We start from the raw sequence: 25360 nt of genomic DNA, 5'->3' as shown, positions 1-25360 counted from the left end.
TTTTCTTTTTGCTTATGTGGTGCTGAGGAATCGAACCCAGGGCCTCAGGCATGCAAGGCAAGCACTCTACCACTGAGCCACCTTCCCAGCCCCCTCCTGTTTTATTGTCTTTGTGTCTGTTTTCGTGCCAGTTTGAAGCTATCAGGTTACTGTGGCTCTGTAGTATAATTTGGTTATTTGGTCTAGTATTATAATACCCTTTTACTCAGAATTCCCTTTTCTATCTGGTGTCTTTTATGGTTCCATATGAACTTTTTTTTTTTTGGTCTTTTCTTTTTTTGGTACTGGGGATCGAACCCAGGACGTTGCACTTGCTAGGCAAGTGCTTTGCCACTGAGCTATATCCCAGCCTTCCACATGAACTTTTGGCTTGATTTTTTTTTTAATTTCTGTGATGATAGACATTGGGATTTTGGGTAGTGCATTGGATCGGTAGATTGCTTTTGGTAGTATGACCATTTTCTTAATAATTTTATGAATTTATTAGCATGGGAGGTCTTTACATTTTCTGGTGTCTTCTTCAGTTTTTTCCCCAAAGTTTTATAGTTTTCTTTTTTTATATTCATTTTTGTATGTTTTTACAAAACATACTGTACAGAAGGATTACAGTTACATGAGCAAGGTAATGAGCAAATTTCCTATCGAGCATTGTTGCCTCCTCCTTTGTTTTTCACCATCATCCCTTCCCTCCTACCTCCACAACTACCTCCTCCCTCCTCCCCCCCCACCGAAGTTGTAAATTCATATTCAACATAGTGTCTTGCACATCTCATTGTTACAATGGGTCAACCTGTATCCCTAGTTAAACATTTTGTTTTTTTCGTTCCCCTCCCTTTGTAGGGGTTAGTTAATAATTAAGTATTTTGTTGATTAAGCTTTGAATACTGGTGGTTTGTAGCTTACCCCATAACTCTTTAAGTTAAGAATAAAGCTAAATAATATAGGAATTAATTGTGCACCCTTGCAAGAGGTATGGACATCTTAGCAGGTGGTAGAAAGGAGAATTCTGAATGAATTCTGCCAGCTAAGAGATCCACCTATAACTAGAGGCGTGTGACTTCAGCCAGTAACATTGAGTCTGAAAAGAACTGGAAATATGTGTTTTTGACTCATGATTGGTTGAAACCATAGCTATATAGCTCACAGAGAGCTGACTGTACATACATGCTCAATGTCTTATGTGAAAATATTCAGAGTTGGGCACTGGTGGCTCATGCCTGTAATCCTAACTACTCAGGAGGCTGAGACCTGAGGATCACGGTTCAATGTCTGCTTGGGAAAGAAAAGTCCCCATGAGGCTCTTATCTCTGATAAACTACTCAAAAAAGCCAGAAGTGGCTGTGGTGGAGTGCTAGCCTTGAACAGAAAGAGGCTCAGGGACAGTGCCCTGGCCCTGAGTTCAAGCCCCAGGACCAGAAATAAAGAGCTAAAAGTAGAGCTGTGGCTCAAGTGGTAGAGCACTAATCTTCAACAAAACAGCTCAGCGATAGTACACTGGCTCTGAGTTCAATCCGTAGGACCGGCACAAACAATATACTCATAGAAATATGTTTTTTGTTTTTTGGGTTTTTTTGTTTTGTTTTGTTTTAGTTGGCCGTGGGCCTGAACTCTGGGCCTGGGTGCTGTCCCTCAGCTCTTCAGCTCAAGGCTAGTTAAGGTTAGTACTCTACCGCTTGAACCATAGTGCCACTTCTGGCTTTTTCTGCTTATGTGGTGCTAAGGAATCGAACCCAGGGCCTCAGGCATGCAAGGCAAGCGCTCTACCACTGAGCCACCTTCCCAGTCCCATTGAAATGTTTTTTTTTTTTAACATTCTACTTTGGAATAACCTAAATATCTACCAAAAGCAGAATGAACAAAGTATATTGTACCAAACCAGTGAAATATTATGCAGTAATAGACAAAATTCACAATATAGACAAAATCTTCAAACACAAGGAGAAAAGAAGCCAGATGCAAAATAATATATACTACATTCATTCTTCCTCTTAAGACAGTTTGAAACAGGCAGATCTAGTTTGTGGAAATAAAATTTAGACTACTGATTTCTGTCTGTTGGGATAATAGAAGAATAGTATGCAGTTCTTTTCATGAATTCAGCACTAAGCTAGTTAGGTTGCACTAGCCATACTGAGTCTGTATTCAACTTTATTTCATCCATTGCAGTGCTGGGGATCTAACCTAGGACCTTGTGTGTACAAGACAAGTTCTTTATCACTGAGTATGCATCAAGTACTGGTCTTCTCTGTCTTAATCTCAGTGATGCTTACATGAGTATGTTAACTTTGTGAGACCTCACTCAGGATTAGTGGTATGGTCAAGGACAATATGTGGTACTTGCCCCAAAATTATAGAAAATACATGATATCCAAAATATTTGCTTAAACAGTATGTGCAATTGGATACCAATATTGAAAAACATACATATATACAAATGTAGATTGCCCAGGGTAATAGTAGATATAAATGTAGAAAATCAATATACTGATAGAGTAGAAAGATTGAAATCCCATCCACAAAAGTATCAACAGTTGTTATCGCTGGGTAATGAATAACTTACACTTTATCACTTTGTACTTTCCTGGCTTTTCAAACTCCTAGGCGATGGTGGGAGCAAACCTGCATTCCTCTAAGGAGAGGAGCGTGAAATGCAAGCGAGGGAAAGCATTTCATGAGAAGACAATGTCCCGTCCGAGTGTGGCAGACTGAGAAGGAGACGGTGCAAAACCAGATAAAGCAGTGGCCAGCCAGTCGGGAGCTCCCAGCTCTCCACCCAGACTCTCTTTCTACCCTTATCAGGGGACTGGTAAAGTCCTGGGTCTCCTGCTGCCTTTACAACTCAGCTGTCCAGAATCAAAATCATGAAGTGGTTGGTTCTGCAATGGCTGTTATTCCTCTGCTTCTTGATTGTCCCTGTGGGCGGAAGTTGGAAAGGGAAAACTTTTTTCGACCTTGATATCCCTGAGTACCGTAGGTATTTTGCCTGGGCTTTCAAATGAATCATGAATAGAAACTAAAAGGACTTTTTTTGGGGGGTGGGTAGTTTGATTGTAAAGTGGAGCCAGAGGCTAGCTATAAGACAACAATAACAAAAACAAATGATGCAAAAACCTTTATTGGGTCCTTTGTAAGGTTAGGATGTGCAGGAGAAACGAAATGGTTAGATCTCAACTTTTGAGCACCTCTGGATGTTATGAGCAGAACAATGCTTTTATTTATGTATGCTTGGGCCACTGTCAGAAGGCTAGTCAGCTGACAGCTTGCATGGAGGGATGTGAGCTCAAGCTACTCGGTGAGAATTATCCGGGTATTTTCCTTGTAAAATAAGGGTGAGGGATGAGATCTCTCAGGACTCTTGGTTCTGGGAATTGGATTTAAGTTCTGGGGATTTAAAGTGAGGTGATTTTATTATCAGAGTTACGGGGAGTGGATCTTTACTCTCAAGAACCAAAGAGACCACTAGGTCCTTGGGCTGGGAGAGGAAGGAGGGAGCTATGTGGAGTGGGATGTGGGCAAGGGAGGAGCTGATAACAGAAATGGTCTTTTGAGGGCTGCTGTGTGTACACCTTCTGTTCCAGTTATCAGTGGGCCCATACTGGAGCCCTGCAGGAAGAGACCCACACAGGATCAATGCAAGCCCAACTGCATGAAGCATGAGCACTGTGCTGGCGAGCATCATTGCTGCCATTCCTACTGTGGAAGTGTCTGTATGCCCCGCAAAGAATTCGGTAGGATCTGAAAAGCAACTTTCCCCTCTTCATCCAGCATGGCAAGACTGTGGCCTAGCCAGAGTCTTCACTCTCCACCCCCACCCCCACCCCCACCCAAGTCAATCAAACTTTAGGAGGCCTGACATCCCCTCCCACCTGTGCTTCTTGGATGTATTCACAGAACTTTCTCTCTCTCTCTCTCTCTCTGGAGGTGCTAAAGTTTAAACTCAGGGTTTGTACTTGCTAGAGAGGAGCTCTACCACTTCTACCAGTCCCTTTTACTCCTTCCTTCCTTCCTTCCTTCCTTCCTTCCTTCCTTCCTTCCTTCCTTCCTTCCTTCCTTCCTTCCTTCCTTCTTTCCTTCCTTGCTGTCTTTCATAGGGTCTTGTTCTTCGCTTGGATTGGCCTGGAACACCATTCTATTTACACTTCCTGGTCTAGCTAGCATGACAGCTAGATGCTACACCTGGTTTTTTCCTGTAGAGATGGGGCTGTGAGAACTTTTTTGTCCAGTTGGCTGGTCACCACTGTCAGTTCCTTTTCAGCCTCCTGATCTCATCCTCTTGAGCAGCTGGGATGATGAGCTCATGCCGCTGCATTGTGTGGTCATCTTTAAGCCACAGAAATTATCCCCCAAATGTAGGGAGCCTGGTTTAAAAGCCCTCTCTGTGACTAAATCCCTATCCCTTTTCTTTTTCCAGAGAAAGACAAATAACATAAAATCAGCAACATCATGCTCAGCGCTGGACCTTAACCCTGCAATGACAGCTGGAGGACCCATGGAATGTTTGGGAAGACCACTACATGACTTCCTGTGGAAACATCTTTTTGCCCTAGGTGGGAGTTGGGAGTTGGAGACATGTACCCAGGACAATGTCTCTCTTTCCTCTGTCTCCTTTTAGCTATCACAGTCATAGTCTTAGGTCCTTGCCAAATATGTAGAGTAATCAAGGGTTTCCATTTCTTGTTTCTTGGTCCCAGAACTACTTGCTGCCCCAACTATTTGTTTTCAGCCTCCCTTCCTCCTAGTTTGGATCTCTCTACCTTCCTAGCTTTCAGAGGTTTGGTCTTTTTTAAAACCAAGGACTTAATTAATGTCCTATATATGATATGGTATGTTCTTTTGGTGATAGAAGCTATGATCTCTTTGTGTTTCCTCATATCTGGATTTAGTTTTTCTCATATAACAACAAACTTGTCATCCAAGTAGGTCCCCCACGAGCTACTTCTTATTGTAACTAATGTCTGGAAATAAAATCTTGCATAAAGCTAATGGCACCCATGGTCTATCATGGAAGGAGATGGCATGGCCTCTTTCACCATGTCCTTTGCTCAGCAATGACTAATGTATTACTGTCTTTATTCAGTTATTTGGGATTTAGCAAAGTCTTTTCTATGTAAGTATTGTGGGAAGAACAAACACCCTTCAGAGGGCTATAAAACACCCAGATTATGGGCAAAAGCTACTTCACACACGAGAGTTTATCACTGTTTATCTTGCTGGTACAGAGACCAAGGAAGAGTTAATTCATATGATCCAAACAAATGGAAGCCAGGGAGGGGCACGAGGAGAAGGGACAAAGGATACAGATAATACCTTGATGTATGAAGAAGGAGGGGATGGTTAGATGGGCTGCACATCAGAGTGGTTTTCCTGGAACAAGACATACTTGGTCCTACCCTGAAAGATGAGAAGGAATTGCTATACCTCAGGGTGAAAATGATGTCTTCTTCCCTGGTGGAATTAGACATAGAAGAAGGAAGGAAAAGGCCAACCTGAATGTAATGAAAGGCTGATACCCTATCCCACTACACAACAATAATTGAAGCCACTGATAAGATTGATCATGAACTTGGGTCTAAGCTCTAGATTGTAGTACATGCTGATGTGCTAAGCAAAATAATTCATTATAGTGCTAGAATATGGTTTTGTTAAAAATAGCAAAGGAGAGAATGAATAGACACAGATTGGTAGTTGAACTTCCCCAAATTCACTCGGCACACTGAGTGAACAAACAGAGCCTTTTCTCTAACCATGTATGTACAGTAGTGTTTGAGTTGTCTGAAATATGTGTATCTCAGGGGTCAGAGATAGGTTTAAAATACAGATTTGGGTGGGGAAGAGTATTATGGAGGAGCACTGGGCAGAAAGAGTGCTAACATGGCCTTGGAGAATAAATGGTTAGGGCACTGGAGTAGAAATGACTTCTCATTTGCCCCCTGGGTACAAAAAGGTACACCCAGAGCCTTTGTTTCTGGTTGTCTTGCTTCACAGCCTGGAGTTAGCTTCGAAACTGGCAGGAGATTGATCTTTAAAGGCATTTTGCTGAGATCCTCCAGGGGTCTCATTTTGCTTTTACTGGAAGGATTGGTCCAAAGTAAACCGACATAGAAGTTTGATCAAAGTTAAGCAATTTCAGTCACAGAATAAGAAGACAAAAAAAATCAGCAATCATAGAGCAGATTTCACAACACAAGATGGTGACTTATCAACATGGGTAGAAAGTATTCAGAAGTACTGTAAAGTATACATACTTTTAAAATGGGACATTTTAAAAGTATATCAACAGTTGTCAATAGATTTAAATTGCAGCATAATTAAGCTAGAAATAAAATAGAAAAAATTTTATGTGATTAGAAATTAAAACACTATGGGGCTGGGAAGGTGGCTCAGTGGTAGAGCGTTTGCCTTGCATGCCTGAGGCCCTGGGTTCGATTCCTCAGCACCACATAAGCAAAAAGAAAAAAGCCGGAAGTGGCGCTGTGGCTCAAGTGGTAGAGCGCTAGCCTTGAGCTGAAGAGCTGAGGGACAGGTCCCAGGCCCAGAGTTCAGGCCCCACGACTGGACCTCCCCCCCCAAAAAACACTAAGAAATCACAGATCAAACATGAAATTATAAGGGAAATATTTTTTTTTTTGGGTCCGGTCGTGGGGCCTGAACTCTGGGCCTGGGCGCTGTCCCTCAGCTCTTCAGCTCAAGGCTAGCGTTCTACCACTTGAGCCACAGCGCCACTTCCGGCTTTTTTCTTTTTGCTTATGTGGTGCTGAGGAATCGAACCCAGGGCCTCAGGCATGCAAGGCAAGCGTTCTACCACTGAGCCGCCTTCCCAGCCCCAAGGGAAATATTTTTAAGTGAAAAATAAAACTGGGACTTACAAAACATGTGGATATGAGGCAGGCTTAGGGGCACATGCACATAATTCCATTGCTGGGGAAGTAGAAGCAGGAGAATCATGAGTTCAAGGCTAACGTGGGCAATATAAGTGAGCTCAAGGCCCACCTGGGTTACATGGCAAGACTCTATCTCAAAATCAACTAACCAACCCAAACTCACAAAAACAATGGATAACATCTAAAACTAGAGTAAGAGCTCTAGCCTTACTAATATGTACTTTTAAAGAGAATAAATCCCCCCCAATAAATGATTTTACCTTTTATCTGAAAAATTAGAGAAATAATGTTAAATAAAATAGAAAGATTAAGATTAGAACTGAAAGTAATAAGTAGGAATAAACACAAATTAACAAAGCCCAAATTTGGTTCTGGAATACTCTCATGAAACCAATGACTCTTAATGATTCAGTAAACGTGGGAATCAGAAATAACAGATAATCAACCTGACCTCATAGCAATAAAAACCATTTGGATTACCCACCAGCTGCACTGGACATTGATGAAAACGAACTAAGCAACTCAAGGGCAGCGATGGGAAGGAGGGAATGAGAGGGAAAAGGGAACAGCTGACACTAAACAAACGGAAAGAGATGTACATATCACCCAATGCAGAAAAAATAATTATGTTGTCAAAGCTCATAGAATTCACAAACTTTATAGACCATGATAATGACAATTGTGAAGGTTAAAATGTGTTTGTGACTTTAACTAAGTATCACTATCCCACAATACTTTGAAATTTATGTAATGAATCTCAATAAAATTATTTAAAATTTTTGGATTAAAAAAGAAACGTGCCTGGTGTTGGTGACACACGCCTATAATCCTAGCTACTTAGGAGGCTGAGATCTGCATCAACAGAGCCGAGGACTACAGAAACTATGAAAACCATTTGAGGTGTTTGCTCCAGTGGAGTATTTTGTTTGCACGTTACAGAAAATTAACTAACACAACAGTCTGGAGGTTCTGGTTTTGCTAAGGGGGAAAAATAGTGACAAGTACATCTACTCCATTTCCAGAACTCTCTGTTCTTTATGTTAGGTGAAAAATAACACAACTTAGAAGAAAGATAGGAAGGGCTGGAGGTACGGCCTGAGTGATAGGTCCTGAGTTCAAATACCAATCATATCCCCTTTTGCCCCTAAAAAAGGAAAAGGTAGGAGGAAAATTTCATCTTTTTAGCATTGGAAAGAACTTCTTAAGCAAGAAATGCAAAAATCCTAAAGGAAAACTATGGCTAGTATTGGTTACATAAGTTCTGGAATCTCCTAGATCAAAGCACATGCTAAATAAAGATCAAAGGATATCTGAAGGGTTCATTTGCATACCAGGTGTGCCATCAGAACAATTGTGATGAAAACCACCACTAAGCAGAAACCAAAAATGGAAAAGGAAAAGGCTCATACTAACATTTTGGTTATTGGACATTAGATTCAAGCAAATCTACCATTACTGGCTGTCCAGTCTACAGATGTAGTGAGATCATCATCACCATCAACAACAATAACAAAAACCATTGAAAACTTAGAGGAGCTACTGAGATGGGAACGCTTTCTTTCAAGTATGCTTGGGTCTTGGATAAACTCAAAGCTGAGCATGAATGCAGTGTCACTATTGACAGCTCCCTGGAAATTTGAGACCAACAAATCTTATGTGATTGATGGAAAAAAGGTCTTAACCTAAAGCCCCCGCTTACCCCCACCAGCTGCTGCCACCTGACACCTGTAGCTTAGAACTGTCTTTGCTGCTGAACTCACTGAAGAATCATCTTCCCTCCCCGTCCCCTTGCACAATGTACCACCAGTGGTCTTGGGAGAGAACCTGAGACCAAGGCCCCATTAGATGCCAATGCCCCTGATGAACACAGAGGCTATTGAGACCTTGAGACTTCTCAGTCAAAATAACATTGCTCATCCACCCTGTCTCCATCTCACCCCATTTCCATCTGCCCCCCTCCACTTCACTGTTCTGCCTAATATTTAAAGATCCCTAGTTCTAAGGGGGGTGCTCCTTTTCCTCTTCAGCCATGCTGAAGAAGACTTGGCTGCCCTTCCCAGGCTTCATTCCTGAATAACGCCTCTTGGTCTGAGTTCACTTTCTGCCCTATCTTTGTTCTGATACCCTCGTGACTCAGTTTCCTTATAGTGATAGTCCTTGGTGCCCCAGAACACAGAATTTTTTAATTCATCTCTGGTCATGTTGAGAGTTCTTGACAGTCTTTTCTCAATCACTGAAAGGTTAAAAGGGGGAAATTTTTGGAAGATTTAAGGTGATTGAGGAACATGTTATGGAAATGTGTGTGGAGTACTTCACACTGGACGTTTACCTACTTCCTTGCTTCAATATGAGGGTACGCAGCAAAGTAGAAGTCATTTGGAAACACAGAGCTCTGGAGGAAGCTTGTTTACTTACTCTACTTGAGCTTAGGGCAAGGTATATTAGAGAGACCTATAGAGCTAGCTGTTCTCCTCATGGTCTTCTGCCCAGGCTACAGGCACATTCCTGGTTAACTGGCCATGCAGTGAAATGTACCATGTCCCTGGGATGAAGAGGGGTATGAACAAGAAGCTCTCAACCGTGGAAACAGGGTAGAAAGCTGGGTGCTTCCTACGTGAGAGCCAAAGTGGGTGGTACTAGAGTGAGAGTAGGGTCTTGCCTGTAGTTCTTCATGGTCGGAACCTGGAAGTTGACACTGGCTTTCCCTTTCCTGGCCATATTTAGACCTTTCAGTCACAAAATGCTCCTCGGTTTGCTACCAAGAGCAACCACTGTCATTTGGAAAAGCTGGGGAAAATGGTAGGTTGCTGGTAGTATGGATATTTGAACAATATGAAGTCTTTCAATCCATGAACATGGGATATCCTTCCATTTACTTGAATCTTCTTCAATGCTTTTCATCAGTGTTTGACAGTTTTTATTGTATAGATTTTTTTTACTACCTTGGTTATAGTTGCTGATGGATATATTTTAACGCTAATTAAATTAGTTTTTAAAATTTTCTTTTATAGATTATTTTTTAAGGTGTAGAAATGCAGCTGATTTATTTATGTTGATTTTGTATCCTGTAACTTTACTGAATTCATCTATTAGTTCTAACAGGCTTTTGAAGTAATCTTTAAGACTTTCTATGTAAGGATTACATCAACAAACTGGTTATTTCGTTCTTTCTTAAAGAACTCATTTATTTATTCAATTATTTATTTATGCCTAATTGACACAGGACTTTCATGCTAAGAAAATAGATGAAGGCACAATGTCTATGTGCCTCTGATCATATAAGATAACATTTATTGAAATGAACTAAAAGAAAATGAATGAGACCAAAAAGCCAGAAATGGAGCTGTGTCTCAAGTGGCAGAGAACTAGCCTTGAGCAAAAAAGCTCAGGGACAGTAACTGACCCGGAGTTCAAGCTCTTGAACTGGCATAAAATAAGGATGAGAATGGGCATCTTTTTCTTTTACTAATCAGTGAGGGAAAGCTTACATTTTTTTTCTCTTATGGGTATAATGTTAGCTATAAGTTGAGATAAGACCTTTAATTGTCTTGAGGTAATTCCTTCTAAATCTAATTCATTGAGTTAAAAAAAACCTTTATTTAACATGTGTATTATGGAAAACATATACAAGCAAGGAACAAAGTATAAAAAGTATTAATGCCAAAAGTAGTTCAGTCGGACATGACTGTCTCAGTCCTCCATGCAGAGATTTTTTTTAATCATGGAAAGATATTGAATTTTGTAAAATGCCTTCTCTCCATCTGTTGAGATGATCTTATGGGCTTTTTTGTCCATAATTCTGTTAGTTTTTTGGGGGGAGGGGTGGGGATCGGTCATGGGGCTTGAACTCTGGGCTTGGGTGCTGTCTCTCAGCTCTTCAGCTCAAGGCGAACACTTTACCACTTGAGCCACAGAACCATTTCCAGTTTTCTGGTGGCTTATTGGAGATAAGAGTCTCATGGACTTTTCTGCCCGGGCTGGCTTTGAGCCCCGATCCTCAGATCTCAGCCTCCTGAGTAGCTAGTATTACAGGGGTGAGTCACTGGCGCCCAGCTAATTCTGTTAATATTGTCTGTAATACTTATTGTTGTGCTTAATATGAACCACCTTTGTATCCAGGGCAAAAGTCCTACTTTATCATGGTGAATAACACCTTTTCAAATTAATATTTATTTTTATATTAACCAATAGAATCTTTATGTAGTACAGCCTTATAATTTGGTATATTTATATAAGGACTAATGATGAAATCAGGGCAAACAGCATTTCCATCACTTTTAATATTATTATATCTATGTGTTACAATCTTGTAAACTCTTCCTTGGTTGTTATTTGAAATGCAGAATTGATTTCAGACAGTAGTTAACCTACTATATTAGAGCCACTTTTCCTCCAACTGTAATTTGGTCTCATTATCCCCTTTTCTTCTAGTTTCCTTCCCTTTTGCCCTTTCCTGTCTCTACTGACCATTGCTCCACTCTGCATTTTCATGAGATCAACTTTTTAAGCTTCCACAAATGAAAAAGTGCATGTAGTATTTGCCTTTCTGTGTTTGGATTGCTCTACTTAACATAATATCCTTCAGTTGCAGCTGTGTTGCCATAAATGACAGTATTTTATACTTTTTATGTCTGAATAATATTTGGTTGTGCATATATTCCCATTTTTTAAAAAGCCATTCTTCTACCCATGGACTCTTGATTTCATAACTTGGCTTTGCAAATACTGCCACAATAAACATGGATACAGGTATCTCTTCAATGCAACAATTTCATTGCCTTTGGCTACATATCCAGTAATAAGATTGCTAGATCATATGTATTTGCCCCCTATGCACCCGTGTCTTATAGGATCTTGCCCAATTAAACTTCCCTCCTACCAAAACAGATAAGTCTGTGCTAAAGTTGCTAGATTTAACAGATATAAAATACATGACTAGGGCTGGGAATGTGGCTTAGTGGTAGAATGCTTGCCTAGCATGCATGAAGCCTTGGGTTCAATTCCTCAGTATCACATAAACAGAAAAAAATAGAAGTGGTGCTGTGGCCCAAATAAATGGTAAAGTGCTAGCCTTGAACAAGAGAAACTCAGGGACAGTGTCCAGGTCCTGAGTTCAAGCCACAGGACTGACAAAGATAATACATGATGAAGAGCTAAATTGGAATGTCAACTAAACAACAAATAATTTTAGTATAACTGCCACTTGCATTGCATTAGGAAATCCATAAGCAAAATTATATCTGAACATCCTTTATTTTCTGTATTTCTTCCTCCATGCCCATCCCAGAAACTCTGATTTCTACTAAGACTTTCTGATTATTGTTTTAGGCTGTAGGCTAATTCAATCAACTAATTTTCAAGACTCCAGTTAATAGATATAACTATGTTAAATTTTAAGCCAAAAGGCTGACCTGATCAAATAAATTTAAAGTACGGTAGGACTTTTAATCTTTTAGGGGAACTGAAGTAATGACATATACCATCTCTGACTGTAGACTCAATAGTTAAAGGGTAATAGGCACTTATGGATACATTCACTAAGAGTCTTACAATACGGAGAAATGACTTTGTTAACTCAAGGTCATTCATCCGTGATCCTGTTTGCTTCTCAGGAAACCAAGAGCTGATATGGTCTATGTGGGACCTCCAGAGAAAGACTCATAGGATCTGTTTCATCAGTAAAGCACTGAAAAGGCATACCTTAGCAGCTGGGATTGCCCCAGGAATGATTGCAAGCAAAATAACCCTGCCCTGGTTCCAAACAAACCCCTGTTATCATTCAAGTATGGTCGCTTAGTCCAGAGTGCAGTAATGGGCAAGTGTTTCAGAAGGCAAACAGAGAGCCAAGACAGAGTATAAAGCCCCTGGGGAAGCCTGGTAATACCTTTCCTCCACCTGTCACTCAACCTCAGACAAACCCTTCCTTTGTCTAGATCTCAGTTTTCTCATTCATGAAGTAACAGGACTTGGGAGAATCCTCTGGAAAGCTCTTTGTTTTTTGAAAAAAAAGTATTGTTATTTTTATTGTTATTGTAGAGTTGATATATAGAGGGGTTACATTTACATGAATCAGATAATGAGGTAATGAATCAGGTAATTCTTTTTGAACCATTGTCTGTCTCCTCTTCCCTCGCTCTCTCTGTTTTCCCCTCCCATCCCACCCACAAGATGTACAGTTCATTTTCCACATAGTGCCTAGTGAGTACCACTGTTGTGTTTTTTCACCCTTTGTTCTATTCTACCTTTTCTGTGACCACCCCCAACCTTAACCTTCCAGAAACAAGCTAACCACCAGCATAACCATGTTCATCGTAGCATTGTTTACCAAAGCCAAGCTATGGAATCAACTCAGATGGATGAATGGATCAAGAAAATGTAGTTATATAGACACAATGGAATTCTACTTATCCATCAGAAAGAATGATATTGCACCATTCGTAAGGAAGTAGAAAGACTTGGAGAAAATTATAGGAAGCAAAGTAATCCAGAGCTAAAGTAACACAGGTTGCATGGTTTTCCTCATTTGTGGTAACTAGAATGTGCCTACAAATCTGGAAGGCTCTTCTGCACATGCTATATTCCTTCTCTGGATTGTGTGTTGCCCTGCCCCATCTTGTTCTCTCCCTCTCCACAGCTCCGCCTTTTCCTGGAGGAACAGAGCTCTCCTGCTGCTTTTCTCCCTCTCTTTGGAGCAGGCATCAGCATCACAGAGCAACAAAATCCAACGTGGGTTCCAAAAGGCTCTGGCCTTTCTGTTTTGGGAGGCTGTCTTGAGAACAGAGACGTAGACACGAGGCAGGGGCTGGTGCTGTTTGAGGCCTCTGCTGCTGGCTGGATTCAAAGACACAGAAAACTACCCTTGTTCACCATTTCCCCCTTGTTTGTCCCTCCCAACTACTTATCAGTTTCCCGGTTTATTGTTTTAATATTGATAAGTCACTGGGAATGAGCCTGAGAGACAAGATGTGTGAGAACCATATATAATAGTTGAGAGGAGAGATGGGGTGAGGTCAGGCGCTATAAAGTAACAGTAAAGAGGGAGAGAAGATGGATTTGGGGAGAGATTTAGGAGATAGAATTGATCAAAATCCTTAATGGACAGCATGCTGGGGTTCATGAAGAAAAGGGAATGAATCTCTGGATTTTAACAACACTGAAAACATAACAACACTGAAAACGTTGGTGCCAAAGGTGAAGATTGGGAACAGAGTATAAGCAGGTCTGATTTAGGCCAGGAGTGACACAGTTCTGTTTTAAACAGGGATAATGAGATACCTGAATTTTTTTTTTTGTTTCTCAGGCAGTTGGAAATAAGGATTATTTTTTTTAGCTTGGAATAGAGGGTAGGTTTGGAAGAAAATGTGGGAGTCAGAGCTGGGATTGTGGGACTAGATGAGATCTCCCTGTATGCTCAGTAATGCTGGGAGAGACCAGAACTCTGAAAGTGTCCCCAGGAATCCCTCTGGGTATGTGTACCAGGGAAAAGACTCTACATAAGGTAAGTGGCTATGACCACGTGGCCAGGCTACAAGGAGGGTTCTAATTAAGACTGTCTTTGTCATAGCATCCAATTCATTCTTCTGAACTATTCTCTTTTCAAAGAACAGAGAATTATAACACAGTTGAAGGAAGATATGTTCCCATGATTATCTACCTGGTTAATATTGGAGCAAGGCTGCTAAGTCAGATCTGTCTGGCAAATATGATTCTACCCCACCATTTCCTCCACTCTTAGAGGCAACTCAAAAGTTGCACAGTTAAACTCAGACTGCAATCACAAAGAAGTTAAGGACCAATGTTGAGTCTTGATTTCTGTTTCCATGATGTTTCCACTACTTCTTAGTCCCCTTTGGACAAAGTAGCTAGAGGCAGAGAAGTTAAGGATTAAAAATACTAGCTTTTTGCTGGTCACTGGTGGCTCACACCTATTGTAATCCTAGATTTTTCAGGAGGCTGAGATCTGAGGATCGTGCTTTGAAGCCAGCCCAGGCAGGAAAGTCCATGAGATGATCTTCTTCGTCTCTGTCTCCATCTCCATCTTCGTCTTCTTCTTCTCTTTTGGTTGGTTTTTGGGGTTTGAACTCTGGGCCTGGGCATTGTCCCTCAGCTCTACAGCTCAAGGCGAGTGCTTTACTACTTGAGCCACAGTGCCACTTCTGGTTTTCTGGTGGTTAATTGGAGATAAGAGTCTCACAGAATTTCTTTCCCCGGGCTGGTTTTGAACTGCTATTCTCAGATCTCAGCTTCCTGAGTAGCTAGGATTACAGACTCCATGAGATTCTTAACTCAGATAAACTACTCAGAAAAAACCAGAAGTGGCTCTGTGACTCAAGTGGTAGAGCACTAGTCTTGAGCACAAAGAGGCTCATGGACAGCACTCAGGCCCTGAGTTCAAGCCCCAGGACTGGCAAAATAAAAAATAATATAAAATAAAATACTAGCTTTCAAGAAAAGAACTCCTCAACTTAAGGCAGGGTCTTGTTCTCTACCTTATTTCATGCCTTGGAGTCTAAGGTACATTTCTGTTTAGTTTTGTTTGGGACAAGAGGTTGTTGACTTATCTTTTTCATTAGAATACAGCAGTGGCACAAAGGTAAGGGTTTTGTTTTTAAGACAGGGTTTTACTATATTGCCCAGGTAGACCTTGAACTTGCAACCCTCTTGCCTCAGCCTTCTAAATCTTACATTTATAAGAGTATACCACTACATTAAACCCAAGATACTTTCCCTTTAGTCCTATCTGAGCACAGATTTCTTGGTTCAGATCTATCTAGATAGGCCAAGAGTGTTAAGGAACAGATTTGGCCCCTAAATATATTGCAGAATAAGAACTGAGAATTGAAGGTACAGGATGATGGGGTTGAGAGATGTGATCTATTCGCCTTTGCCATGGGAGAAAAGTCAAAGTTCTCAAGGTATGTGTTTGTCCAAACATTTCTTTCTTGCAGAGAAAGCAGGAAAGTGCCCCAAAGAGAGGTTCCAGTGTAGAACGAAAATTGTGGATCTGTGCAAGACAGATTACAACTGCAAAGCCTTCCTGAAGTGCTGCCCTTTTGCCTGTGGGAAAAAGTGCATGGATCCGTTTGTGGGTAATATCATCTGGGCTGAAGGCGATGTTGCTCTGGGGGCTTTCCACTTCTTTATCCACAACCGACCCACCCAGAACCAGGGAAAGCAGGACAAACAGGCCAGATTTCATGCTTTTCTCATTCTCTGATTTAATTCTCCACCCTCAAGTATAAATCCTGAGTCATGACCCGGTGCAAAATCAACCAGATGTTGGTCTTCTTTAGTCCAACATTCATTCATTCACAAATAACTAATATCTTTTTTTTGTTTTTGGGTCTGGTTGTGGGGTCTGAACTCTGGGCCTGGGCGCTGTCCCTCAGCTCTTCAGCTCAAGGCTAGGGCTCTACCACTTGAGCCACAGCGTCACTTCCGGCTTTTTTTTTGCTTATGTGGTGCTGAGGAATCGAACCCAGGGCCTCAGGCATGCAAGGCAAACGCTCTACCACTGAGCCACCTTCCCAGCCCTGTTTTTGTTTTTGTTTTTGTCCAGTCATGGGGCCTGAACTCTGGGCCCAGATGCTGTCCCTCAGCTCTGCAGCTCAAGGCTAGCACTCTACCACTTGAGCCACAGCGCCACTTCTGGCTTTTTTCTTTTTGCTTATGTGGTGCTAAGGAATCGAACCCAGGGCCTCAGGCATGCAAGGCAAGCGCTCTAATACTGAGCCATCTTCCCAGCCCCCAACTAATACCTTTTGTATGTTCATGACAACACATCGGGAGACTATCATTAGCACTGTGGTTAAAAAAAAATCAAACTCAGTCAGCTGAGATGTTGGATCATTTTTTTACTCTTTGATCTTTAAGGAGTTTTTTTCCCCCTTGCTTAGTATTTAGCATCTATTATATATAGGAAACTGTGCCTTCCGTAGTGATTCATTTATTCAGTTATTTCTTCTACAAATATCTATTGTCAGTGACCTTTGGGCAAAGTCTACGAGGAACACATTTTTAGGTGGACACGTTGAATTTAACCCATTACAGTGCAAGGCTCCACTGTAGGCCACTGTGAGGTCTTGCTGTAGGAATTTATTGTAGCATTTGGGCTTGGGTTGGATAATTTGGAGGGGATCCACAGAAATGGGGGGGTTGCCTTGGATTAGGCATTTTCAGAAAATGGAGCACTTTTTTTTTTTTGACCAGTCCTGGGACTTGAACCCCACTATCTGTGAGTTTCTTTTTCTCAAGGCTAACACTCTACCACTTGAGCCACAGTGCCACTTCCAGCTTCTTCTGTTTATGTGGTAATGAAGAATCATACCCAGGGCTTCACGCAGGCTAGGCAAGAACTCTATCACTGAGCCACAGTCCCAGCCCCAATGGGGCAATTCTTTGGCTCAATAGTTGAATCTTCTCTGTAGGAAGAGCAGCTAGAATGAGGCTAGAGCTGTAATTGTTAATAAAGTGAAAGTCACTTGTGTTAGCCGGTAGAAGGAGGTGTTTGCTATTTTATTGTTTCAGGGTTAATTTTTGTCTCACTTTATTACAGCATTAGAGTGGCCTTGAACAATGCTGGTGTCCTATGAGAACTTTTATGTCCAACAGGCAAACAGTAGACCTCGGCTATGTCAGGTCAGCTTTTGGACAGGAGAGGTTGTGTCTTTGCTGTCATTGTGCCAACTACTTTGTTAAGCACTGTGGATACAGTTGTTGACAGGTCTGGTTCTCTCAAAACTCAGTCTCAGAGAAGAAAGATAAACCCCAAAGTACTTTGCCATGCTCTTCATAATACCCTTTGTAAGAAAGCAAGTGATGCTTATAACATCAGACCCATGGCATACACATGCAGTCCCAGCACTGGGGAGGCTGGGGCAGAAAGATCATGAGTCTGAGGACAGCTTGCTTGACATAGTAAATCCCAGGCTAGCTTTGACTACTTGGTGAGACGCTGTCTCAAGAACAAAACAAACAAAACCAATGAAATTCAGAAGTGTTCCCTGAATAGATAAGACTAGAACCTATGTCTTATTTTTCTTTTCTTGACTGTGGCTCTTTCTGTGACTTGGCCAATGGCATTGTGAATTATGACAAAGACTAAGAATCCGGAAACCTTTTTTTTTTTTTTCTTTTGGGTGCCAGTCTTGGGGCTTGAACTCAGAGCCTGAGCTCTGTCCCTGAGCTTCTCTTTGCTCCAGGATAGAACTCTACCACCTGAGCCACTTTCAGCTTTTGTTTCTGTGTCTTATTGGAGGTAAGAGTCATAGGGACTTTCCTGCTTTGCCTTGGTTCTAACCAAGATCTTCAGATCTTGGATTCCTGAGTAGCTAAGATTATAGGCGTGAGCCACCAGCACTTGCCTAAAGGCTTGGAAGTCTTTTTGTTTGTTTGTTTTTGGGGGGGTCCGGTCATGGGGCCTGAACTCTGGGCCTAGACGCTGTCCCTCAGCTCTTCAGCTCAAGGCTAGCGCTCTACCACTTGAGCCACAGTGCCACTTCCGGCTTTTTTCTTTTTGCTTATGTGGTGCTAAGGAATCGAACCCAGGGCCTTGAGCATGCAAGGCAAGTGCTCTACCACTGAGCCACCTTCCCAGCCCCAGCTTACTGTGTTTCTTCATCTCATTCCCTCCTCTGTAATGTTGGGATCATGGGAACCATCTTGCTGAATTGACAGGATTCTACGTGATCAGAGACACCAAGGCTTGACAGGGTGGCTGCCCAGGGTGTGGGCTCACTAAATGGTAACCGTGGTAATAATGGTGAACAGGGACCTTGAAAATGCAGCACTGTACCCTTCAAGATACCTGGTTCCATTCACCTGGGTACATTGGCTAGTATGACCAGATTCAGCCATTCTTCGCTCTTCATTCATCTGCACAACATTTCAATGTATTCTCACTCACCTATGGTGTCTCTGATACAGACTCCAGGTATATCAGAGAGAATGGAAAAGAAGAAGTAAAACCACAGTAGGCATAAAAAGATAAAGCACTGCAAGAGGCTGGGGTGGGAGGATCACAAGTGGAGGGCCAGGGTGCGCTACACAGGGACACCTTATCTCAAACAAAACAAAACAACAAAAACAAATCCTAAAGTTGGATTTAAGTTTTTTGATCAAGACTAGTGCTCTACCACTTGAATGTTAGCCCCATTTCTCCTGGATTTTTGATGGTTAATTGGAGATAAGAGTCTCATGGACTTACCTACCTAGGCTGGCTTTGAACTGCGATCCTCAGATCTCAACCTCCTGAGTAGCTAGGATGACAGGCATGTGCCACCAGTGCCAGGTTCAAATAAGGAAACAGAGTCAGACAGGTAAACTTCCTTGCCCCAGGACTCGTAGCAGGTCAGGGATAGAACTAGAATTTTAATCCCATAAATTGCTCTGAATGGCACCAACTGGATGAAGCTAGTGCTACTAGAAGCTTCTATGTGTGGGGGGCTCTAGAGGATCATGATCCTGTGGCCCAGACGTCAGTCCTTCTTTCTAAGGGCCAGCAGGAATAAGAGGCCATGGAGACGAGTTTGAGCTGGTTTGTGGGAAACTTCCGTAGGGACTAACCATTCCTTTGTGGTAGTGAACATGAAATCACTTAGCAAGTGACAGGAAGGACTGGGATTCTGTGCTGAGGCGTCAGCAGCAATATTTCAGGATGTGGTGAGCTGCCTTGTTCCTCCATAGCCCCCTAGGAAGTGGACAAAGGGGATGCTGCATTCACAAAGATTAGCCTTGGCTGGGTGCCAGTGGCTCATGCCTGTAATCCTAGCTTCCCAAGAGGCTGAGATCTGAGGATGGAGGTTCAGAACCATCTCAGGTAGGAAAGTTCAAGAGACTCTTTTTAAAAAAAAATTTTTTTGTATATATTCTTTATTGTAAAGATACTGTACAGAGGGGTTATAATTACATGAGTAAGATCATGAGTAAGGACATTTCCTATCTAGCATTGTCAAGACTCGTATCTCCAAATCACACAAAAAAAGCTGGAAGTGAAGCTGTGACTCAAGTGGTAGAATGTTAGCCTTGAGTAGAAAAGCTTAGGGATAGTGCCCAGGCCCTGAGTTCAAGTGCCAGGACTAGCACACAAGAAAGAAAGAAAGTTAGACTGAAAGAAAGGAAGAAAGAAAGGAAGAAAGAAGGGAGAAAGAAAAGAATAAAGAAAGGAAGGAAGAAAGAAAGAAAAAAGGAAGAGAAAAGTTAGCTTTGAACAGGAAGTAAAAGTAGTTTCAAGCATGGAGGGATGAAGTGGGGGTTGCAGGAGTTCACGTCTGCTCTCATTTTAGTCAAGAAAGGACACTGCCCGATCTTCCCTCACAACTCGCGAATGGAGTGTCCACTCCCATGTAAGAATGACTTGGACTGCCTTGAGAAGGAGAAGTGTTGTGACTCCAAGTGTGGTTTTGTTTGTGCCAAGATCTGGAATGGTAAGGACTATGAGTATGACTCCAACACCCACTGGGTGTGTGCCAAGAATGCCATGACAGCCCATGGAATGTGGGGCGGGGGGCCCTGGGTGGTGGTGTTGTTATTGTTTGCCAATCCTGGAGCTTGAACTCCGGGCCTGGGCACTGTCCCTGAGCTTCTTTTGCTCAAGGCTAGCATGCTACCAACTTGAGCCACAGCCCCACTTCAGGCCTTTTCTGTAGGTGGTACTGAGGAATCGAACCCAGGGCTTCATGCATGCTAGGCATGCACTCTGCCACTAAGCCACATTCCCAGCCCTGAGAATGTCTGTTTTTAAAGACAGGGTCTCTATATGTAGCCCAGTCTGGCCTGGAATTTATGATCTTCTTGCTTCAGTTTCCCAAGTGGTGGGATTATAGGTGTGAGCAACCACATCTGGTTAGATAGTGTCAGATGTCTCTTAAACTGACTGTTGACACAACTTGGGAACTTCAAATAGTTGTAAAAGGGTGTTATAATTTAAGCTGTTCATTTATGTGTGCACTGCTTCTCAGTCAGAGACACTCCTATTATCCTCCCCCATCCCATCTGCCCTCCCCCATTCCCACAGACTCACTTCACAGTTCCGACTTTGTTTATTGCATGTGTACATTGAATATTTGAACTGTATTTGTTCCTTGTCCCTTTTACATTCATCTGTTCCCCTCTAAGAGCCCTCTCTATTCAAACTTGCTTCAACTTCTTGATATTCATTTTGTTAAACTGTTCATTAGGTGTTCAAAGGTTTAATCTATGGTACCACTCCTGCCCAGACTATAGTTAGCATAAATTGTGTGTGTGTGCATCTGTCCCTCAGTGTATTTACGTGGGAGGTTATATTTTGGGTCCAAAATCCACGTATGAAGGAAGATATGTATTTTTTTTTGGACCTGGCTGACTTTACTCAGTATTATATTTTCCAGATCCATTCATTTCCTTGCAAATACTATTAGTTCATTCTTTCTGATGGCTACATAAAATTCATATAGATATATATGTATATATGTATGTGTGCATGTGTGCAAGTATTGGGGCTTGAACTCAAGTCAGTGGCAATGTCCACTGATACACCCCCACCCCTACCCCCACACCCATTTTACCATTAGGTATATTCCTAATAATTTCTGTTCTGTAAGGTGCGCTAGGGAAAGGGCCCATAGTACATACTTTTGAGCTGGGTGTCAACTCTTTCTGTTTCTAAAGCAGAAGCTACAAACTTCTGTGTGTGGTGCAGGGGATTGTTACTGCTTTGAGGCACAGCATAGCATGGAGGAGAGAGGCAGAAGTTATCAACTGGCTTCAACTTGTACGCTTCTGTGTGGCTTTGGGCAATGGCCCTACCTCCAGGGGGCTCCTCCATTTCAACAGTTTATGAGACAAGGAAGTTCTAGATGCTGTCTGTATCCACTATCTCTTTGGGGGCAAGTGGGGACTCTTTTGAGACTGCATCATTCCAAAGGACAAGACCTCTTCTGTTGTTAACTATATCCTCCAAATTTGTGTCAAATGCGTCTTATTGTATCCCATCAAGTCAAACCAGGTTTTTGCCCACGTAAGCCGGCGGAGTGTAACAAGATTGATAAACCTAAGTGCCTGCAGGACAGCGACTGTCCACTCGAGGAGAAATGCTGCTCGCGTTGTGGCCTCAAGTGCTTTGAGCCTAAAAACTGAATGGTAAGTGGGAAATAGCAGCATCAAAATAATTAATTATGAGCAGCATAATTAAAAACTCTTGCTTTTTTTGTGTGCCTGCTGGTACTTGAACATAGGGCTTGAATTAGGGCCCGGATACTGTCCCCTGAGCTTTTTGTTCCACTCAAGGCTGGCACTCTACCACTTGAACTGCAGCTACACTTCTATCTTCTTGGAAGTGAATTGGAGATAAGAGCCTCACAGACTTTCCTGCCTGGGATAGCTTCAAAGCACAGTTCTCAGATCTCAGCCTAAGTTGGAAGCCACTGGTATCCAGCTTTGAAACTATTGCTTTTCAAAAATGTATACTACCAGGGCTATTAGCAGTTTGATTCTGATTTTGACATCTGTTACCCAAGCAATTGATTTATTTGGAAGGATAACAGCAGTCATCAAGAACTCTTGTATGTTGACAATGTAATTTTAATAGACTATTCTTCATCTTACACAGAGTACAATAATGTAGACCACATTCTGAAGAAACCCCAGAAGTTATGAGAATAAGAATGCAGAAGATTCAGATGGACTACAACATCCATTTATCTTGAACTGCCAGAGACAAAGATTTTGACCTGAAGGTTAACATTTGCAACCTATGACTGATTACATTCATGACTTGTAAATAAAAAGAACCAGGAATTTGTTATGGAGGGAGGTAGGAAAGGATTGGTGAAGGGAGAAACTCTGTCAATGAGGGAGAATATTACTAATATAAAATTGAAGAATAAAAGGAATTCTTATAGCAAAGACCACAGAGGTGAAAGACTTCTTAACTAAAGATGTGATCCACTCAAAGAAGACCCCTTCTGATGCTCAGATAAATTGGTTGCTTGGGATCTGCTCATTAGACTGACAAGGGAGATTTATGAATGCCTCAGCAAACTTCAGATGATGGTATGCTCGGTGTTTCATCCTACCACACACATGGAGTTTTCAGAAGGAGGTCTCTTGTTTTTGCCTGGAGCTGGCAAGGATCACGATCCCCCTGTTTGCACTTCCTGTATGTCTGGAACAACTTATGTGCACTACCATTCTTCGTTTATTGGTTGAGAAGGGGATCTCTCTAACTTTTTGTCTAGGCTGTTCTTGAACTGTGTTCATCCCAAAGTCTGCCTCCCAAGTAGCTGGGATTATAGACATGAGCCATAGTGCCCAGCCTATTATTTTAAAAATACCCATCGAATCTGAAAATTATGCTAAACCCTACTCTTCTTTTTTCTCCCTCAGTGACCTTTTAAAAACCATCTTCTATTATGTAGAAACTCTGGAATAAGAACGCAAGTAAAGACAACAAGGTCTGAGACATTCAGAGTATGTGCCAGGCTCTGGGTGCAGTCATCAACACCAAGCAAATAAACAGGCAAAGCCATGGCATTGATTATTGCATAATTCATTCTTCTAGTCAGTGGCTCCTGCCACCTGGACATTCCAGATTTTCACTGTCTACTGTGGAGTCTGGAAGAATATAGAAGTAGAATGAGACATTGGTTCACATTCTATACCCTAGTCTCTTTCTTCAATGAGAGTGTGAAATTGATGGGATAAGATTCCTGAGAAGGCTTTGTCTGTGATCTTAAATTTTGTGACCATGTAGTTGCTCACAAAAGGTTAAGACTGAATTCATCTCATTTCTATCACGTGAGAGAATTTGGAGAGAATCAGTGATCACAATGGGGTAATACCTATTTAGACAAGAAAAGGGGGAGGAGTCTACAGGAGTATACATTTGCTTTTTGAAGAGTGTCTCTCCTTCTTATATGTATGGATTAAGTGTTTAAGGTTGCGGATTTGTAACCTTACAGGTCAAATTCTCCAGAACCCTCTTTCCAGTAGCTTCGTTAGACTCCAACAGTTAGAATCTTCAGTTACTTTACTTGGATCATTTGTCACTCGGGCAGATGTTTTTTTTGTGTGTGTTTTTTACCTTCCTATTTTCTCCTCAAAGAAAGGAGTAGAGGCTCCCTGTAAACTCCAACATTCTGTCCTGCTTTCAAACAAACACCACTGTGACAAACACTCTCAGAAAACTCTGTTATTAGTCCAATTCTTCTCCAACACTCTGCTCTGTGACAACATCCTTATGATTTGGCCTGAGTCAAAGAATGAGTGATCCTCAGGGAAGACACAAGGTTGAATGTTGGGAAGAAACCATGGGAGAGAGAGAGAGAAAGGAACACAGAGATAACAGGAGACCCAGAGAAAAAAAAGAAAGGGAGAGAAAGCTAGTGATAAGAGGGAGAGAAAGCTAAGCACAAAGAGGCACAAAGAAACAGCTAAGAGTTCAATGGAGACTTTGTTAGAGACAAATAGAAGCGAAGGCGCTCATTGTGTGTGAAAGACATTTCACATCTCCTCAGATTATCAAGATGAAGATCTGCAAGGGAACATGCTAGATAATGTGAGGCAGGCTTACTCACTTCTCCTGGTTGACCAGAGGGTCCAGACCAATGCAGTGCAGATCTCCAATAAGACACCCAGCCCACCAGAGCTGTGGGCTGTAGATATCAGCAGTCCTATTTATGACCTCAAGAACTTGGTGTTCCCAGCATGAAAGGAGGTGGCTGGCTTTTGTCCAGTTCTCATATCCAAGGGAGCCAGATACTAGAGGAACAGGCAGTCAGACATTTTGGAATCACAAACCAGTTCGGACACTCTTTAGAATGGAATCATCTGGAATCCTGAGCATCTTTGTGCTACTCATCCTCTTTGCACAGGTCCAGGGGCCTGGTCTAAGTGATTGGCTCTTCCCCAGTAAGTATGGGGCCTCTACTCTTGCCTGGGAGGGAGGGAAGTTTGCTTGGAGGAAGAATTCAGGGACAATTTCTCAGATGTAGGTTGCATTCCTCCATCTTAGCCTTGGCCATGGGTTAAGAGAGGAGGGAGATATTTAAGGAGGGAAGACCCCTCTTGTGGGAGATATTTTCTGTGAATACAGGAAATGAAGCCTGGGCAGTCTTCACTTTCATATCCTTTAAAGTTGGGAATCATCCCTGGGGAGGTGCGGGGGGGATAGACATGGGATCCAGCATTTATCGAAGAGTATATGAGAATCTGAGAAGACTAAGGGGCTGTCCCTTTGCCTCCCTCCACCAACCAACCAACCAACAAACAACAACACCCCCCCCCAAAAAAAAACCCTCATTTTTGGAACATTGTCTCTATCTTCTGTTTCTTTTTAATGTATTCCTATAAAATATTCTTGCCTTTAGGTGAAATTTTTTGTTGTTATTTTTTTGGGTCTGGTCATGGGGCCTGAACTCTGGGCCTGGGCACTGTTCCTCAGCTCTTCAGCTCAAGGCTAGCACTCTACCACTTGAGCCATAGCGCCACTTCTGGCTTTTTTT

The 25360-nt window shown here is 42.1% G+C and overlaps 3 protein-coding genes across 3 annotated transcripts in view; all 3 read left to right on the top strand.

Annotated features, from left to right (window-relative positions):
* Positions 1 to 2615: 2615 nt before the first annotated feature.
* On the top strand, positions 2616 to 5818 carry LOC105981571 (WAP four-disulfide core domain protein 10A-like). The gene is made up of 3 exons (XM_013010779.1): positions 2616 to 2970; positions 3579 to 3728; positions 4412 to 5818. The coding sequence occupies exons 1-3, from the start codon at positions 2862 to 2864 to the stop codon at positions 4423 to 4425; spliced, it is 273 nt and encodes a 90-aa protein (XP_012866233.1). The 5' UTR covers positions 2616 to 2861; the 3' UTR covers positions 4426 to 5818.
* Positions 5819 to 9606: 3788 nt separating this feature from the next.
* On the top strand, positions 9607 to 21995 carry Wfdc8 (WAP four-disulfide core domain 8). The gene is made up of 5 exons (XM_013010724.1): positions 9607 to 9680; positions 13516 to 13607; positions 15830 to 16068; positions 20140 to 20305; positions 21856 to 21995. Exons 1-5 carry the CDS (start codon positions 9622 to 9624, stop codon positions 21993 to 21995), a joined length of 696 nt encoding a protein of 231 aa, XP_012866178.1. The 5' UTR covers positions 9607 to 9621.
* Positions 21996 to 24676: 2681 nt separating this feature from the next.
* The window catches only part of LOC105981602 (eppin-like), a 7158-nt gene continuing 6474 nt past the window's right edge, over positions 24677 to 25360 (top strand). The window contains exon 1 of the mRNA XM_013010813.1: positions 24677 to 24767. Coding sequence (XP_012866267.1) covers positions 24677 to 24767 — 91 coding nt within the window. The remainder of the gene's footprint in view (positions 24768 to 25360) is intronic.

This window comes from Dipodomys ordii, unplaced genomic scaffold, assembly GCF_000151885.1.
Source record: "Dipodomys ordii isolate 6190 unplaced genomic scaffold, Dord_2.0 Scaffold13, whole genome shotgun sequence".
NCBI lineage: Eukaryota > Metazoa > Chordata > Mammalia > Rodentia > Heteromyidae > Dipodomys > Dipodomys ordii.
Note: the sequence above shows the minus strand (reverse complement) of the source record. Positions and strands in the feature narration are given on the sequence as shown.

Bases quoted from the DNA above. Each gene is read 5' to 3' on its own strand.
- LOC105981571 (XM_013010779.1), top strand. From the start codon at position 2,862: ATGAAGTGGTTGGTTCTGCAATGGCTGTTATTCCTCTGCTTCTTGATT. The intron at 2,971-3,578 runs GTAGGTATTTTG...CTTCTGTTCCAG, and splicing joins CCTTGATATCCCTGAGTACC to TTATCAGTGGGCCCATACTG.
- Wfdc8 (XM_013010724.1), top strand. From the start codon at position 9,622: ATGCTCCTCGGTTTGCTACCAAGAGCAACCACTGTCATTTGGAAAAGC. The intron at 13,608-15,829 runs GTGGGTTCCAAA...TCTTTCTTGCAG, and splicing joins ACAGAGCAACAAAATCCAAC to AGAAAGCAGGAAAGTGCCCC. The intron at 16,069-20,139 runs GCCAGATTTCAT...TGGGGGTTGCAG, and splicing joins AGGGAAAGCAGGACAAACAG to GAGTTCACGTCTGCTCTCAT.